Source organism: Haliotis rubra, unplaced genomic scaffold (genome assembly GCF_003918875.1).
Source record: "Haliotis rubra isolate DU_JTF1 unplaced genomic scaffold, ASM391887v1 Scf330, whole genome shotgun sequence".
Classification (NCBI taxonomy): domain Eukaryota; kingdom Metazoa; phylum Mollusca; class Gastropoda; order Lepetellida; family Haliotidae; genus Haliotis; species Haliotis rubra.
In genome coordinates, this window is record NW_025767003.1 from 966,023 (window position 1) to 982,516 (window position 16,494).

At 39.4% G+C, this 16,494-nt stretch overlaps 2 protein-coding genes across 2 annotated transcripts in view; both read left to right on the forward strand.

Annotated features, from left to right (window-relative positions):
• LOC124284216 (valine--tRNA ligase-like) overlaps positions 1–7,600 on the forward strand; it is a 25,228-nt gene extending 17,628 nt beyond the window's left edge. The window contains exons 13-21 of the mRNA XM_046720278.1: positions 113–179; positions 1,384–1,483; positions 2,313–2,383; positions 2,641–2,766; positions 3,582–3,686; positions 4,398–4,545; positions 6,264–6,391; positions 7,064–7,219; positions 7,547–7,600. Of these exons, the coding sequence (XP_046576234.1) occupies positions 113–179; positions 1,384–1,483; positions 2,313–2,383; positions 2,641–2,766; positions 3,582–3,686; positions 4,398–4,545; positions 6,264–6,391; positions 7,064–7,219; positions 7,547–7,588 (943 nt within the window). The 3' untranslated portion in view covers positions 7,589–7,600. The remainder of the gene's footprint in view (positions 1–112; positions 180–1,383; positions 1,484–2,312; positions 2,384–2,640; positions 2,767–3,581; positions 3,687–4,397; positions 4,546–6,263; positions 6,392–7,063; positions 7,220–7,546) is intronic.
• On the forward strand, positions 7,573–12,213 carry LOC124284218 (valine--tRNA ligase-like). Its single transcript, XM_046720279.1, has 5 exons — positions 7,573–7,754; positions 9,326–9,437; positions 10,145–10,320; positions 10,868–11,002; positions 11,170–12,213. Exons 1-5 carry the CDS (start codon positions 7,656–7,658, stop codon positions 11,236–11,238), a joined length of 591 nt encoding a protein of 196 aa, XP_046576235.1. The 5' UTR covers positions 7,573–7,655; the 3' UTR covers positions 11,239–12,213.
• Positions 12,214–16,494: the final 4,281 nt, after the last annotated feature.

Below are 16,494 nucleotides of genomic sequence, written 5' to 3' on the forward strand. Positions count from 1 at the left end.
AATGTCTGTCAAATGTGTTATGAAAAGAAAGAAAACAGACTAATGGAAGTTTGTTATTTTGTTGACCTGAAACAAGGTCAAGGTTACAAGGTCACTGATCTTTCCTCCACAGGGATTGGTGTGTATCGAGGCAGCTGTGGTGGGGACACCGGATTCCTGCCTACCAGGTGATGCACCAGGTGAGCTAATATCTATTCCCAGTATATATTACCTATGGAATATATTTAAGGTAAATTGAGGCATTTATTTCTAATGACCAGAATTAGTATAATATAAATGAATAGGTTTCTCAGCAGCATAAAGTCAGTGGATGAATGGTATTCTCTTGGGTCAGTTACAGATTGATCAAGGGGGAAAATGGTCAAGGAGCACAGCCCCGTGAAGTTCCGGGTTAGAATTGGTCTTCAGCAACCCATGCTTGTCATAAGAGGCACTCTGCAATATTCCAGCTATATGGCGGTGGTCTGTAAATAATCAGGTCTGGACCAGACAATCCAGTGAGAAACAGACTAATAAGGAAGTTTCATATTTTGGTTGACCTGAAACAAGGTCAAGGTTACAAGGTCACTGATCTTTCCTCCACATCTTGGCACAGGATTAGCTAACAAACTTTACTAAGTTGGTGTATAACAAGTTAATTATAATAGAGGCAGCTGTGGTGGGGACACCGGATTCCTGCCTACCAGGTGATGCACCAGCTTATTTATTTATGTCTTGAAAAGCTAATATCTATCCCAGGAATATATTTAAGGTAAATTGAGGCATTTATTTCTAATGACCAGAATTAGTATAATATAAAATGAATAGGTTTCTCAGCAGCATAAAGTCAGTGGATGAATGGTATTCTCTTGGGTCAGTTACAGATTGATCAAGGGGAGAAAATGGTCAAGGAGCACAGTTTTACTAATTATGTTTGATTTTTAGTTGCCCGTAAGGTGAAGATTTCTTGACCCGGTATAATATAGAATTGGTCAGTGGATGAATGAGTATAGCAGGTCAACATCTGGTAAATTCAACATATTTTAGTCTGGTTAAATCCATTTTGGACTGGTAACATTTTGAAGTTACCAGCCCTGATCTGGCTGGACATGAGCATCAACATGAGCATCATATCTAAGCAACTGGGATACGATTGCACCCAATCCCATTAATCGGCTCTTACGACAAGCATGGGTTACTGGAGACTCACTAATAACATATGGTACCTTACTTACAGAACTTACAGAATGTCATTTTACCCCTTTTCACAAGTATGATTACATTCCATGAAAGAAGAAATGTTATGAGTTTTTCCGGAAGTATCAAGTTGGTCTTTTGTTGTGACACTGTTGTAGGTATTAGATAATATTCTGAACAGTGTTTACTCAACTCCCTGTTTGCCAGGGTGAGACTATCTGGGTGAGTGGACGGACAGAAGATGAGGCCAGAAGGAAAGCTGCAGAGATGCTGCCTGTCACAGAAGGGGAGATAACTCTGCAGCAAGGTGTTTATTGGACAAAAAATAATTTATGTTGCGGAGATTATGTATCAGTTCAATGAAAGTTAGATTTACTTATAGCTTTTATATTGGATAAGATTAGAAGTGGAAATAAAACAAAAAATAAATATCACTGCAATCAAGCTGAGACTGTATTGATGAAGATGCACGGGTTAGATTATGTTATCAGTATGTCTCATAACAAATAGCTGTGATACTTTAATTTATGGGTGTTGAACATCATAAAAACAGTGTCAAGGATGTCTTTAGTTTGTTTTTGTGTTCAACACACAACTTGAAAGTAATGATGTAAAAGTAAGCAATACAGTGATTACAGGTTTTGTTAATCACAACAAGTACATGTGTCATCCTATTTTATCATCCCCAAAGACCTCTGCTGTGGTAATACTGTTCTGCCTTTCCTGTCCTGAACATATATCTACTCCAACCAAAGATTGAAGTCAATTAATAGTTTGCTGTGTTTTTTACATAATGCATATTGCTAAAAAGACGTTAACAAACTATGATTTATGTAAATATGCCTAATATGCTGTCATGCGATTATCAGTCATAACTATAGTCACATCATGTGTCCTTTTACCTCTTTTGAGAGTGTGTGTGTGCGTTCGTGCGTGCATGCATGCATGTGTGTGCGTGTGTAAATGCCTCATGCCCAACATTATGAAAACACTTAGTAAGATATAACAATTAACCTACAGGCATTGTAGCCTCTCAGTCGTGGCTCAAATATGGTAATGCTTTTGGCTTACCGCTCAGAGAAGGCAGCTCTATATAAAGTTCTACTTATTGATCCTCGTGAACCTGGTTGTTTCAGATGAGGATGTCCTCGACACCTGGTTTTCCTCAGCAATCTTCCCCTTCTCCGTACACGGCTGGCCGCAAGAGGTGAGACCAGGGGTGAAGGCCGTTCATGCCCAGACTTGAGGCACCAATCAACAATATTCGCAGGTCACATTGATATCACTGACAGGAGCTTAAGTTTTGTATCCTTATCCAGTGGTGATCCTTTGGAAAAAGTCAGGAAACTGTTTTGGTGTGTTCGTTTTTTGAACCTGGTTTAGATCTAAACGATATCATAAGGTGCTTATTACACAAGTCTGATTCCTTTGAAGACTATTCTATTCCTCGTCTTCATGTTTCAGAATGCTGACCTTACTCATTTCTATCCCACAAGTCTGTTGGAAACAGGAAGTGACATTCTATTTTTCTGGGTTGCACGGATGGTCATGATGGGACTCAAACTCACAAATCAGCTCCCGTTCCAAGAGGTAGAGTAGTTTACTTTTAACCATCTTATGGAGTGAGTGAGTGAGTGAGTTAAGTTTTAAGCCACGCAGCAATATTCCAGCTATATGGTTGCGGTCTGTAAATAGTCAAGTCTGGACCAGACAATCCAGTGATCAACAGCAGGAGCATCAATCTACGCAATTGAGATACAATGATGTGTCAACCAAGTCAGCGAGCCTGACCACCCGATCCCGACCATTTCTTACGACAAGCAAGGGTTACTGAAGATCAATTCTAACCCAGATCTTCACGGTCCCATCTCAGAGAAGCAAATTTTATTGATGTCACCTTCTTTATTATTAGGAACACAAGGTTTCGGAGTATATACTTACTCCTTCAACATCAGACCGCCTCCGTGGTGTGGTGGGATCGAAACCCACGAGAGAGCGGAAGGCCCGGAGAGCGGAAGGTCGCGGGTTTCGATCCCCGACCGCGTCATACCAAGAGACGTTAAAATATGGTACTTGTTGGTCGGCTCAGAGTCTGTATAATGTGTCTGAGTGGGGTATTCATGCTGCACTGTGGCATGGTATCTCAGTGGGCTAACACTATAAAACCAGCTTCAGTCTGGGCTAGTACAAGCAGCCGCACATACACATACACACGCATGCACGTCGTCATATGAGCGAAATATTCTCAAGCACAACGTTAAACACAATTTCACCTCACCTCACCTCACCTCACTTTCAAGATCACTTCATATTTAGGACTGAATATCCTGTTGACAGTGACATTTAACCTCATCTAATCAGTGACATTGCACAGAACAGCAACATTGTAAATCTATCTGTTAAAGGTTCTCCTTCATGGAATCCTGCGAGACTCCCACGGTCGAAAGATGAGCAAGTCCCTTGGCAATGTGATAGACCCGATGGACGTTATACATGGAACCACTTTACAGGTATGTCATCAGTCTTGTTGTATGAAGACATCAGGAATGTGCATCCATCGGGATGATGGATGAGAATTGGTCCTAGGAACTTATGCTTCAGTTTGGTTGGTTGCTTCCAGTATAATATCTCATTGGTTCGTCTAATGCTGAAATATTCACAGGTTGCCATGATAAAGATAAATATTGCTGAGTGTGGCGTGAAACAACAAACTAAAGTCCAAGTTTATCTAAGAATAGACATCTAACGCTATTCAACACCATCAAGCTGACCGTGCAGAGTTGTGCCCATTAGCTGCACCAGGATCTGCTGATTTTATTAAATCCAATAATTGTCCTGATTATCACCTTTATGATATGTCAGCACTATACCTTTGCTTTGTGGTTCAAATAAAAGAGACTACCACATGGCTAAGTGGATATGGTGTCTGGACAGAGTGAGTTTAGTTTTACGCCACTTTTAGCAATATTCCAGCAATTTCACCAGAAATGGGCTTCGCACATTGTACCCATGTGGGCAGTCGAACCTTGGTCTTCGGCGTGAGGGGTGGACGCTTTAACCACTAGGCTACCCCAACGCCCCTGTCTAGACAGAGAGTGGAGGGCTTGTGGTTCTGTTAATGACCATGCCATATAAAAAATGTATACATGTACCAATATAATATGAAAACTATCCTCAACTATTATAGTCTAGTGAATACAAAATAATTTAAAATTGTGCAGGATCTACAAGAACAGTTGAAGAAAAGTAACCTTGACCCCTCAGAGGTCAAGAGGGCATCTGAAGGTCAGCAGAAGGATTTCCCTCAGGGCATCCCCCAGTGTGGTACCGATGCTCTCCGGTTCACATTGTGCTCATATGACTTCAAATGTAAGTACATTCCACATTTCCACACTCAGGGAAAGAATGCTATTTGTGTTCACCAGTGTTGTAAGAACTACTTGATATTCTACCTGAATGATATTAACTATACGCTTCTTATGGGATGAAGAGAAACAGTTTACCCCAGGACCACTGACTTTATCACATGAACAGTTAGATTCTGAGGGTATAGGGTATCTGAAAAGACCGCCTCTGTGGTGTAGTGGTTAGAGCATCCGCCCAGAGAGCGGAAGGTCGGGGGTTTGAACCCCAACCGCGTCATACCAAAAGATGGTACTTGTTGGTCCCTGCCTGGCGCTCAGCATTAATGGGTACAATAGGACTGATCAGCTCGGAGTCAGTATAATGTGTGTGAGTGGGGTATTCATGCTTCACTGCGGCATGATATCTCAGTGGGCTAGCACTATAAAACCCGCTTCAGTCTGGGCTTGTACAAGCAGCCACACATACACATACACATGCATGCATGTCGTCATATGAGCAAGTGTTCTCAAACACAAAGTTAAACCCCATTTCACCTCACTTCACCTCACCTCACCTCACTTCACCTCACCTATCTGAAAAACTTCAACACAAAAAGCATTATTATTGTTTGTGTACTCTGAAATTATATAACATTGTGACAAACTCATTTGGTGATAAATTTTTGTCAAATTTACTTTAAAATTGAAGATGAATTAAAAAAAGAAATGCAACAGTCCTAGTATAACAGACTTTGTCTGCACTGTTTTCAACAATTAGCCTCTACTACTTCTTTTAGCTATTCCCCACATGGGGAGGTGAGGTAGCCTAGTAGTTAAGGAGTTAAAAGCTCGTCACGCCAAAGACCCGGGTTCGATTCCCCACATGGGTACAGTGTGTGAAGCCCATTTCTGGTGTCCCCTGCTGTGATATTGCTGGAATATTGCTAAAAGCGTCGTAGAACCATACTCACTCACTCTTTTAGCCATTCACCAGAGGGCTAGCAGAATATCAACCCATCACCCAGTGCAGACACACACACTGCACCAACTGGGATCAAAATATACATGCAGAACCCGTGAAGACCCGGGTTAGAATTGATCTTCAGTAACCGATGCTTGTCGAGGCAACTAATGGGATCGGGTGGTCAGGCTCGCTGACTTGGTTGACACATGTCATCGTATCCCAATTGCGTAGATCTATGCTCATGATGTTGATCACTGGATTGTCTGGTCCAAATTTGATTATTTACAGACTGTTGCCATATAGCTGGGATATTATTGAGTGAGGCATTAAACCTAACTCACTCACTCACTCCAAATGGAGAATGCTAGCTATGCTGTATAATAAAAGCAAATCTGTGTGTTGTGCTTTAGCATAAGAAAACTGATGCTGGCATAGATAATGGTGTTTGGCCAGTTACTGCTGTTTTGTGCTTCTTTATTCAGAAAAGTTTGAAAATGCCAAGTCCATATATTGATTTACAGAATATAATATTGCTGTTTATTGCAGTCTAAATCTTTAATCCCATCTCCTGTACGCACTATATATTTTGCTTGTAAATCATATTGTCATTCACCTGATGAAGGGGCAAGAAGTAGCCCAGAAATGATGTGTTGTAAATAATAAAGAAGTTGTAAATCCGTATGTTGTTGTGTTACCGTGTTGTTGTTAACTAAATGCTGTTCAAGCATCCAAGCATAAAACAACATTCATTTATTCCTATATTTTCCTGTACTGTACAGCTGGTGAAATCAACATGGACATCACTCATGCCCGAAACTACCGACATTTCTGTAACAAAGTATGGCAGGCGTTCCGTTTTGTGCAGACCAACTTGGATGAGGGCTTTCATCCAGGGGCTGGCTTGGAGGTACCGTGTATATCATATTTCTTAGTATTGCAAGGTTGGGATAAGTTACATGATATTTTCCCGTCTGAATGTTTTAGTACAAGTATGCACCCATGAAGATCCGGGTTAGAACTGATCTTCAGTAACCCTTGCTTGTCGTAAGAGGCGACTAACGGGATCGGGTGGTCAGGCCCGCTGACTTGGTTGACACATGTCATCGGTTCCCAATTGCGTAGATCGATGCTCATGCTGTTGATCCCTGGATTGTCTGGTCCAGATTCAATTATTTACAGACCGCCGCCATATAGCTGGAATATTACTGAGTGTGGCATAAAACTAAATTCACTCACTCACTAGTACCAGTATGCACAAATAGAACAAATAAAAATTGTCTAATTGTCTTGCCATCATATATGGTGTAACAGCAACATTAAAACTCAACTCACTCACTCATAGATGAAGTAACTGGCATCGTTCAAGGGCCCTGTTAAGGGCCCTGCTCCCATATCCAAATTTTAGACAGTTCAGGTTGAAGTATTTGATATCAGGTGATCCCTGAAAACAAATTAACTTATTGTGTATGGCATTTATAAGCCCTTGTTTGTGGAATTTAAAGGTGTTTGTAGGTTTTATTACAGGTAATATGGTGATATAGCTAAATATCACTCACTCACTCATGTATTGGTGTTTCAGTTCAAGGGAACCTATTCTGGTACTGACCTGTGGATACTCAGTCGACTAAGTCACATGATCAAGTCATGTGATGTAAACTTTGCCACTTATGACCTGCATCATGTGACCAGGGCACTTCACCAGTTCTGGTTGACTGAATTTAGCGATGTATATTTGGTAAGTATAAACTGATAATTCTGTCCCTGCATGAGACAGTTCTGAAGTTCTATGCACAGTTCTGATTCCAGTCATTATTTCATCAACATTTACTTGTAGTCAGTGATGTAGTTTGATCCAGCCTGTTAGCTTGAGATGAAGCATCACAATGCTTTGCAGACCATTGTGACATCATCAGCGATGTATCTGCATGACTAAGGGCTTTCCTCCCTTTTTTAAGCAGACCTGCCGTCATATTACCAAACTACTGTTTAAAACAGAATACAGCCCATCTAACTAGTCTTGCAGCTTAACATGTATATTTTCACCCTTAAATGTCTTTGCCAGGAGTGTGTGAAGCCAGTGTTCCCGGTCTGGGGCCCAGTCTGAGCAGGACAATGTTAGACAAGTGCTGTACCACTGTGTAGAGACATATCTTCGTGCAATCAGTCCTTTCATGCCTTTCCTGTCTGAAGAGTTGTTCCAGCGTCTGCCGGCAAGGGGAGACAACTGGCCTGTCAGTGTTTGTGTGGCGCAGTATCCCCAACCCGAAGATGTAAGCATGAATACTAATATAAGCATAACACATCCTCTTGTTGCATGGCAACTCCCTATACATTCCAGCATAGATTCCTTTCGGGATATTAAGCAAGACTGTGTGACAACAGTATAAGAACCTATACCTTAATGTCACATCATAATATAATATAGAAGTTGTCATCCATCAAGTATCGTACTTTCTTCTTACTCATCGACTTCTAAAATGCCAACAAATTATGTGATCATACTTGTACACTTGAAATATAGTCTGTAGTTCTGTTGAATTTGAGATACAATACTTCCCACCTTTTGGACAGGCTTCATTACCTGTTGAGAGCATGGGGCAATGTAAGGTTGCTGAGAAAAATCAATGTATTTTGTCAAATTTAAAATTCTATTTATTGCCTTAACCCACCCTTTTCTTGTTGGAATGTAATGAAATTTGGTAAGACATTAGTTTGTTGTAAAAATCAAAGACTCAAGACAAATATATTCCAGAAATTATATGTTGTGACCTTATTTTTACCTCTGTGTTTTGACTGGGATCTTGTTTTGACCATGCTGTTAATTCTCTCAATAATACTTTCTCGATATCATACCGCAGGGGTCAATTTAAGGAAATGAAGCCTACTTGCACCCAGTGCAACCTGAAGCAGTCACATTGTTGCACCAAACAAGAAACAGGTTGCACTTGCTGCTTAATATAAAATCTGATATAATGCTTGAGTTTTGGTAAATACGGTTTAGAACCGTGTTACGACAAAAGAAATCTGTTGTTATCTTACTTCCTAAACTTTCATGAACAGTAAGTCCTTCAGTCACTGTTCCTACAATAATCAGAGTCACTGTTCCAAGTCAGTTCCTCATCATTATGTTTTCCAGCTGAAGTCTGTGTTCTTTGAACACAAAATATTAACATGCACTGGGTCAAGTTGATATACATACGAGGCTGCACTTAGCAGTTTCAGGTTGCACCAGTGCAAGTTCTAAATGCTTTTATTAGTCCTGTACTGTCATCTTACGCAAAACAGAGCACTGTTGTGAATTTTGTAGGATGCTACTCAAGTCTGTGTGGATTCTTGAAATGGGCTTCACACATTGTGCCCATGTGGGGATTCAAACCCGGGTCTTCGGAGTGACGAGCGAACGCTTTAACCACTAGGCTACCCCATTGCCCCTGTCTGGTTGTAAGATGTTACTTAATGGATTAGGTGGTCCAGCTCAGTGGTTTGGTTTGTTGTGTGTCATCAAACCTTTATTATGTGGGGGTGGTGGGGGAGCCTAGTGGTTAAGGAGTTCGCTCGTCTCGCCAAAGACCTGGGTTTGATTCCCCACACAGGCACAAGCCTGTGAAGCCCATTTCTGGTGTGCCCCGCCATGATGATGCTGGAATATTGCTAAAAGCGGCATAAACTTAAACTCACTCACTCACTTTATGATGTGGATCAGTGTTCATAATATCAATCACTGGATTATGTAATCCAGACATTACTATGATCAGCCCCAATTGTACAATGGAATATTGCTTGTGTTAACAACAACACAAAAGGTCTGAGAACATATTTTGACAACTGTTTGATATTTCAGTACCAATGGAGCAGTGCTGATCTGGACAGCACCATGGCCACCGTGAGGGACATCGCCTACCACTCTCTGTCTGTCAGGAAAGAGCTGAATCTGACCAAGACCAGAGCTCCAAGTAGGTTCTCAATAGTCTTCACCATGTCTGTTATTTCATAATCCTAAAAGAAATAATTGTCAAGGGAGATAACCCTTGAAATTGATTTGCATTTTACCCTCACCAAATCACTTGTGGACGAATGTAACATTTCCAATGTCTTCTGCTTCACGATCGGGATTAAGATTTTTTTATTCAATTACAATAACAATGGACAGTAATCTGTGATTGGTTGAACTTGTCATGGTACACAGTGAGAAAAATAATATGGTATACGGCTGTAATTACTTCCATTCATATCTGCCTGTCTGTGTTTCTCTTTGTAATCAAGGGCGAGTATGTGTTGCTTTGAACAGTATTTCAGTTCTATCATGAAATCTCAGGTTAATGTGGGAGGAGTGAGTATATGTCGCTTTTAGCAATATTCCAGCAATAATACGGCAGGGGACACCAGAAATGGGCTTCACACATTGTAGCCATGTGGGGAATCAAACCCAGGACTTCGACGTGACGAACGAACACTTGAACCACTAGGCTACCCCACCGCCCCTAATGTGGGACGAAGGCTAGAGTGATTGAGATACAGATATCAAATGGGAATTCTGAATGCTGTACCCAGAATTTAGAATCCTTGACACTGATGGCAAAGTAGAAATGAACACTCATGAATAATTAGAAATCTTCTGCATGTCCATCTTGACTGCTAATGGCTTCATGGTTTGCTGCAGACGTCCTGGTGTGTACAGACGCCACCGAGAGACACCAGTTGTCTGACTTCAGACTCAGCCTTCAGACACTGTCCAGAGCTAGTGACTTCAGTCTGGTGTCTGACAGACAGGGAGTGCCAGATGGATGTCTGCAAATACAGGTGTCAGACACATGCTGTCTGGCTGTAGTGTTGAAGGTGACTTACAAAAGGAAACTGATCTGAAGCTGATCTCCTCAAGAACTGTTCCACAAAATGATTTTTAGTGCTGATGTTAACTCTGGCCTCAGATAATGGACCTTGATCCCAGATCCTGATCCCAAAGTTTGACCCCCAATCCAGCTCAAAGACATCTAAGAGCTCTAACTGTTACAAATCTATTCTAATGTGCATTTGATTCCAAGTCAATCTGAAACCCCAATCACCTTTCTTGTCTCATAATGGTCAATATGGCTCCCCAGTACCCCATCCTGTTTCTCAGCAGGGATGTTGGGTCCAAATATGCCCTCACTACCTTATGCCTGACTCCCAGTGGGAATTTCTTTTCAGTAGTATAAATACAATTGATCAGCTATGAATTAAATTCTCTTGTTTACGTGTTTGTAGTTTTGTCTCTGTTAGTATTTTCATCCATCAAAGGCAGATCTCACACCTCTTATAATTTGGAGGAATTTTGGAATTGTCCCAGACGCAAATCGATGAACCAAGACATGTGAAAACTGATGCATGTGTTCTGTTTGTCCAGGACGTCATCAATCCACAAGAGCACCTGCCCAAGCTGAAAAACAGACAGCGTAAACTTGAGAGTGATTTGGAGCGAGTAAACCTGGGGATGAGTCGGACAGATGACAAGCTGGTGACACACAAACTGGTGGAGAAGGTGAGGACAGGGGATAGTTGATCAGATTCTACAGGATTCAATCACTTCCAGTTTACAAAAAGATCGCAATTCCACAGAATTTTGGGGGTTATCAGTTCAACAATACAGCTGTTTTATCTTTTAAACGGCATGCTGTAATAAACAGATGTATTATTGTTTATTTTCAGAGTCAGAAGTTGAAAGCTGAGATTGAAAAGATCAAGATCTATATTTTGGCTGTGGAAAATCTACGATGATAAGCAAAGCAAGATCTTGAACATTCTTACATCACATCCTGAAAATATTTTGGATGGAAAAGGCACGTTATCATAAGAATCACATACTCCATCCAAATTATGATGTGGGTATTATATCTCTATTCAGTCATGATATATATCACCAACCTCTTTCAGCCACAGATCATGTTTTTAGTCCTGGTGACATGACACCATGATAATATAGCAGTATCTTACATTGTTTGAGGTGACTGCTTTGTTTGTGTTTGTGTCTGGGCTGGTTTATATTTCCGGTACTACGTCGTATCCCAATTGCGTAGTTCGATGTTCATGCTCTTGATCACTGGATTGTCTGGTCCAGACTTATTTACAGACCGCCACCATATAGCTGAAATATTGCAGTGTGCGGCGTTAAACAACAACATACCAACCCATTATAATTACTAATTAACCATCAAGGGAAAGCTTTTGTTGTTGATGTTATCTATAGGAATGTAAAGGATCTGTCAGTTTTTGAAGATAAAATAGTAGGCCAGTTTTATTATCTAAATAATGCACACTGTTGCATCGAAGGTGAAAGGACATTTATGAATACTCTAAGTTATCCACGGTTCGACACAACCAAAAAGTGCTGAATAAGGAGAGAATATGAAGAGAAACTTCTACTTTGCCACAGAAGCATTGTAAAATGGATCGCCATAGAACAAAAGACACCAATAAATATTTCGTGTTTCTTGTTGAAACTTTCCAAAGTTTGCAATATAATGTCATGCATTCATGGAAAGATATGTGGGTAAACTGTGTGAGATTCAATGTCACGTGATTGGGTAGCAAATCAATTATCAACAAAGTGACAGAAACCAACACCCACTTGTGGCTAGCTGTTTCAACATCAGCTGATAACAGACTGGGCGGGACCTGTTGCACTGATGTTAGTTATTTCATATTGTTGTCTACTTTTTGTGTGTATAGATTAAATAAACTGTTAGTAAACTATTGTACTATTTTATTTATTAATATTGGTATTTATACAGGGCTACAGTCCATCCCACATGCATGCTCAAAGCCCTTGTTTGTTTTCCCCTCCATCATTGGATGTCAATCTCAGCGGCACATTATTATCAATCTCAACTCGCTGGGGATCATACAACTCTTGCAGCCACTAGGCCACTGTTTCTGATTACTTACTCATATTTATGTACAAACGATCCCTGAATCAAGGGAAGAGTCCTCGCAAAATCCAGTGTACCCTTGTCAGCGAAGTCGCCATTTTCTAAGGAATCAGTCATCGGTTGTGATGTCACACGTCAACATTGTTGTATGTATTAGACAATTTCTTTGAGGTGAAGGTCGGTTGAAAAAGAGTAAACACAATCGCCCTATCCTTCTCATTACACTTTTAGTACTATGATGTATATTTTGTGTGACGTTCAGATATATTTTTTCATGAAACCAATTTCAGTACCTACAGTAGCTGGCCATAAGTGAGTCATCATTAGTGAAATTTCCATAGACTTACATGTTAATTAACTGTTGCAAGAATTATTTTCATAAATTTGGTAGAATTCATTTTGTTTTGATATTTTGCAAACATCTTGGAAATCATCTTCAGCTACGTGTACATAATTTCCTTTCATCTTTCCGTTGATGAGTTATCGAATGACACCTGATCAAGCACCATAGGTACATAAAACCTTTACTCTATCCCAGACAGCCATGTTAAACCTGACTGGTATGTCTAATATATGTTGTTTAAATAGTTGCAGTTTTATTAATAATCATCAGAAAATTGAATGGAAATTTGTTGTATGTTGCTGAGAAAACTTCCCAGCTGGTAGATAAGTATTGAGAGCAATTCGACAGAAACTAAATTTATGAAAATTATTCTTGCAAGAGTTAATTAACATGCAAGTCTATGGGAATTTCACTATTGATGACTCACTTATGGCCAGCTACTGTGCATTTAGCCTTGTTCAATATCATATCATACAGGGTATAGGGTATACGTTTTTATCCCCCGCAACGCGTTTTGCGGGGGGTATTAAAATGGACTCCGTCCGTGCGTGCGTGCGTCCGTCCGTCCGTGCACATTTGTCTTTCCCAGAGCTGAACTCTAAAAACATTCACTATTTCTTCACCAAACTTGGCACATAGATTGGTCTGGTAGTGTACTGGTGCCTTTTGGTAGTTTTGGAATTGTGAATAAAATATTTTTGGCATTTCCGTGGCAACAAGTTCGACTTAGACTGAAATTAGTGGTAGTGCTCTTTTCCGGAGCAGAACTGTAAAACCGTTCACTATTTCTTCACCAAACTTGGCACATAGATTGGTCTGGTGGTATATTGGTGCCTTTTGGTAGTTTTGGATTTCTGAATAAAATATTTTTGGCATTTCCATGGCAACAAGTTCGACTTAGACTGAAATTAGTGGTAGTGCTCTTTTCCGGAGCAGAACTCTAAAACCGTTCACTATTTCTTCACCAAATTTGGCACATAGATTGGTCTGGTGGTGTACCGGTGCCTTTTGGTAGTTTTGGATTTCTGAATAAAATATTTTTGGCTTTTCCATGGCAACAAGTTTTGATTTAGCCTGAAATTAGTGATAGTGCTCTTTTCCGGAGCTGAACTCTAAAACCGTTCACTATTTCTTCACTAAACTTGGCACATACATAAATCTGGTGGTGTACTGGTGTCTTTTGGTGGTTTTTGATTTCTGAATAGAATATTTTTGGCATTTCCATGGCAACAAGTTTGACATAGACTGAAATTGGTGATAGTGCTCCTTTCTGGAGCAGAGCTTTAAAAACCTTTCAATACTCTCCTTCCACTTTTCTGTATACACACCTAAATATTTGACATAATCATAACTCGTAAACATAACAGGGCTCGATTTAGTGCTTTGTTACTTGCACTGGTGCAACCCAATTTTGCAAAGTGCAACCTAGTTATTAGTCTAACTTGCACCAGGTGCAAGTCATTGTTTGAGAAATAATTCAACAATAAATCTAACAATATAAGCATAAATATGTCAGCTCCATTTTGTTCTAAACTTTGAATAGCTATGGCAATGAAACATTGCTATTCATAGACACGTCACGGCGCAACTGGTGCAACTAGGTTTTTATCTTAGGTTGCACCTGGTGCAAGTAGGTTAACATCTTTTAAATCAAGCCCTGCATAATTCTGAAGAGTATTTTGCCATTGAGGGGGATATTGAAGACTTTGTCTTCTTGTTATTCTTTGAAAGCTTTTGATTGTTTGAATAAAAGTTACAAAAGAAATTGACACATTTGGAGTATCACACCATATTTTAAACCTTTACACAAGTGTTAGTAGATCAAGCGTAGGGTATCCTCCCATTTGTGAGAACTCCCAGTTGTGAGACACATTAATTAATGGTTCAGTGCACATAGGTGCTGTTTCCACATCCCTACAATGAAAGTGGGATCAGCCCAGCCCAGTACCCACAGGAGGCATAGTTCATTTATGTGTTGATTAATGAAATAGATTATCAGAGATTATATTTACACAGAAGAAATAGTTCATTGAATATTTTATTTATTCAGAAGAATATGTAATTATGATAACACATTTTTATTGACTATTATGAAGTTTGAAATTCATTTTGGTTTAAACATTTTATTATTATTTATGAAAATGAATTGGGATTGGTGAAGTATTACTGCTTATGTTAACACCGCTCCCATGCAACATAAAATATAAAATGAAATGGAGGATGTGACGTCATCGATATTAACTATTGCATAAATATATTTTTAAGTACATATAAATATATACAGATTACATCAAATACAACTATTCTCTAAGTAGTCATAATTAGAGACTTACAGTTGTGTGTGTCTAACAGCTATTGTAGGAATATAAATCAATCACGAGAAGGTTGTTGAGTTAATTTCAGTATTTCCCTGTGAAAATTGGTAGGTTGTGATGATATAATCGTGGACGGATTCAACTATTTTCTGGTTTACACAAGGAGTAAATTCTTTGTTTCCGTTCAAAAAATTATCCAGGTTATAACGGGTAGTTGACATCCACAAGAGCAACATGCACTGTTTATTAAATGTCTGTTATACTTATCGGCGTTTGGGTCGCTAGATCCGAGCCTGAGGCAGCAATAAACGATTTGGCAAAAACAAGTGCCATAATTAAGATCAATATAAATCTTGGTTTTGGTTTTTGTAATTAGGTTTTAAAATTCTTTGAGACTGCATGACTCTTTGGACTTTGGTTGGGTATTCCATAAATTTATTGTGTCGGGTAGAAAGGGTTTGGCATAAGGGGCATTTCGACTGTAAATTTCAGAGTTATTTCTTAAACTATAGCTTGTAGTTTCGGAGACGGAGTAAATCTGAGTAGGTAACTTAATTCCTCTTTGATCACGAAGTTACCTACACAAAGTGTTTAATTATTAAAGACATTTACCTGAGTATGTTAATCAATTTATCTTATAAAGTTTCATTAAGTTACCTCCACAAGATACAGTTACATAGCAAATCAGTAATTAGCTAGGGTGAATCTATTCTATCAGACAGGGGAGTATGGTGTGTTTTCGTTGTTAATTACCGACTCCACTGTCTCATAATTGGGAGTCTCACAACTGGGAGTTCTCACAAATGGGAGTAGACCAAGCGTAGCCATAAGTGCAACATGTACTTTAGTTTCTATAGTGTGCAATATTCAATACATTGGGACTAATATTGCAGTTTCATATGAACAAGTTAATAGACAGCGATTGAATTCAAACATTGTACGTACAACTGATAATATAAATGGACATGATTTATACATTTTCTGTTTAGTGAGAGAATCCAAAATAATTGATTGATTGATATTTTTTTTACGATAAGATAACCTGTACATTCAATTAAAACCATAACAGTCCTCAGACTTTAACTATACTGAGTCAAAAAGGAAACTTCACAAAATGTAATTTGAAAAATAATGAATAATTTTTCTCTGATGATACATCTATGTATCCGAAATGGGATCACTATCTTTCGACTCTAGAAAAACGTTAGCAAAACCTACTCAAACCCATCCATTCGTCGTGCAAATGACGTTAGTGCCAAATCAGGTTTTGCATGAGCAGTCGATCACGTGATCTTCGCATCGAAGTTTTCTTCATATGCACGTGTTTGCATTGGCCTCAAGAATTGAAAAAACACTTTTAAACCACAGTTCTAACAGTACTTGAAATGCCACGTTTGTCAAATGTGCAACGTGAACGTGCCGTTGGCATGTTGCAAGCGGGAAGATC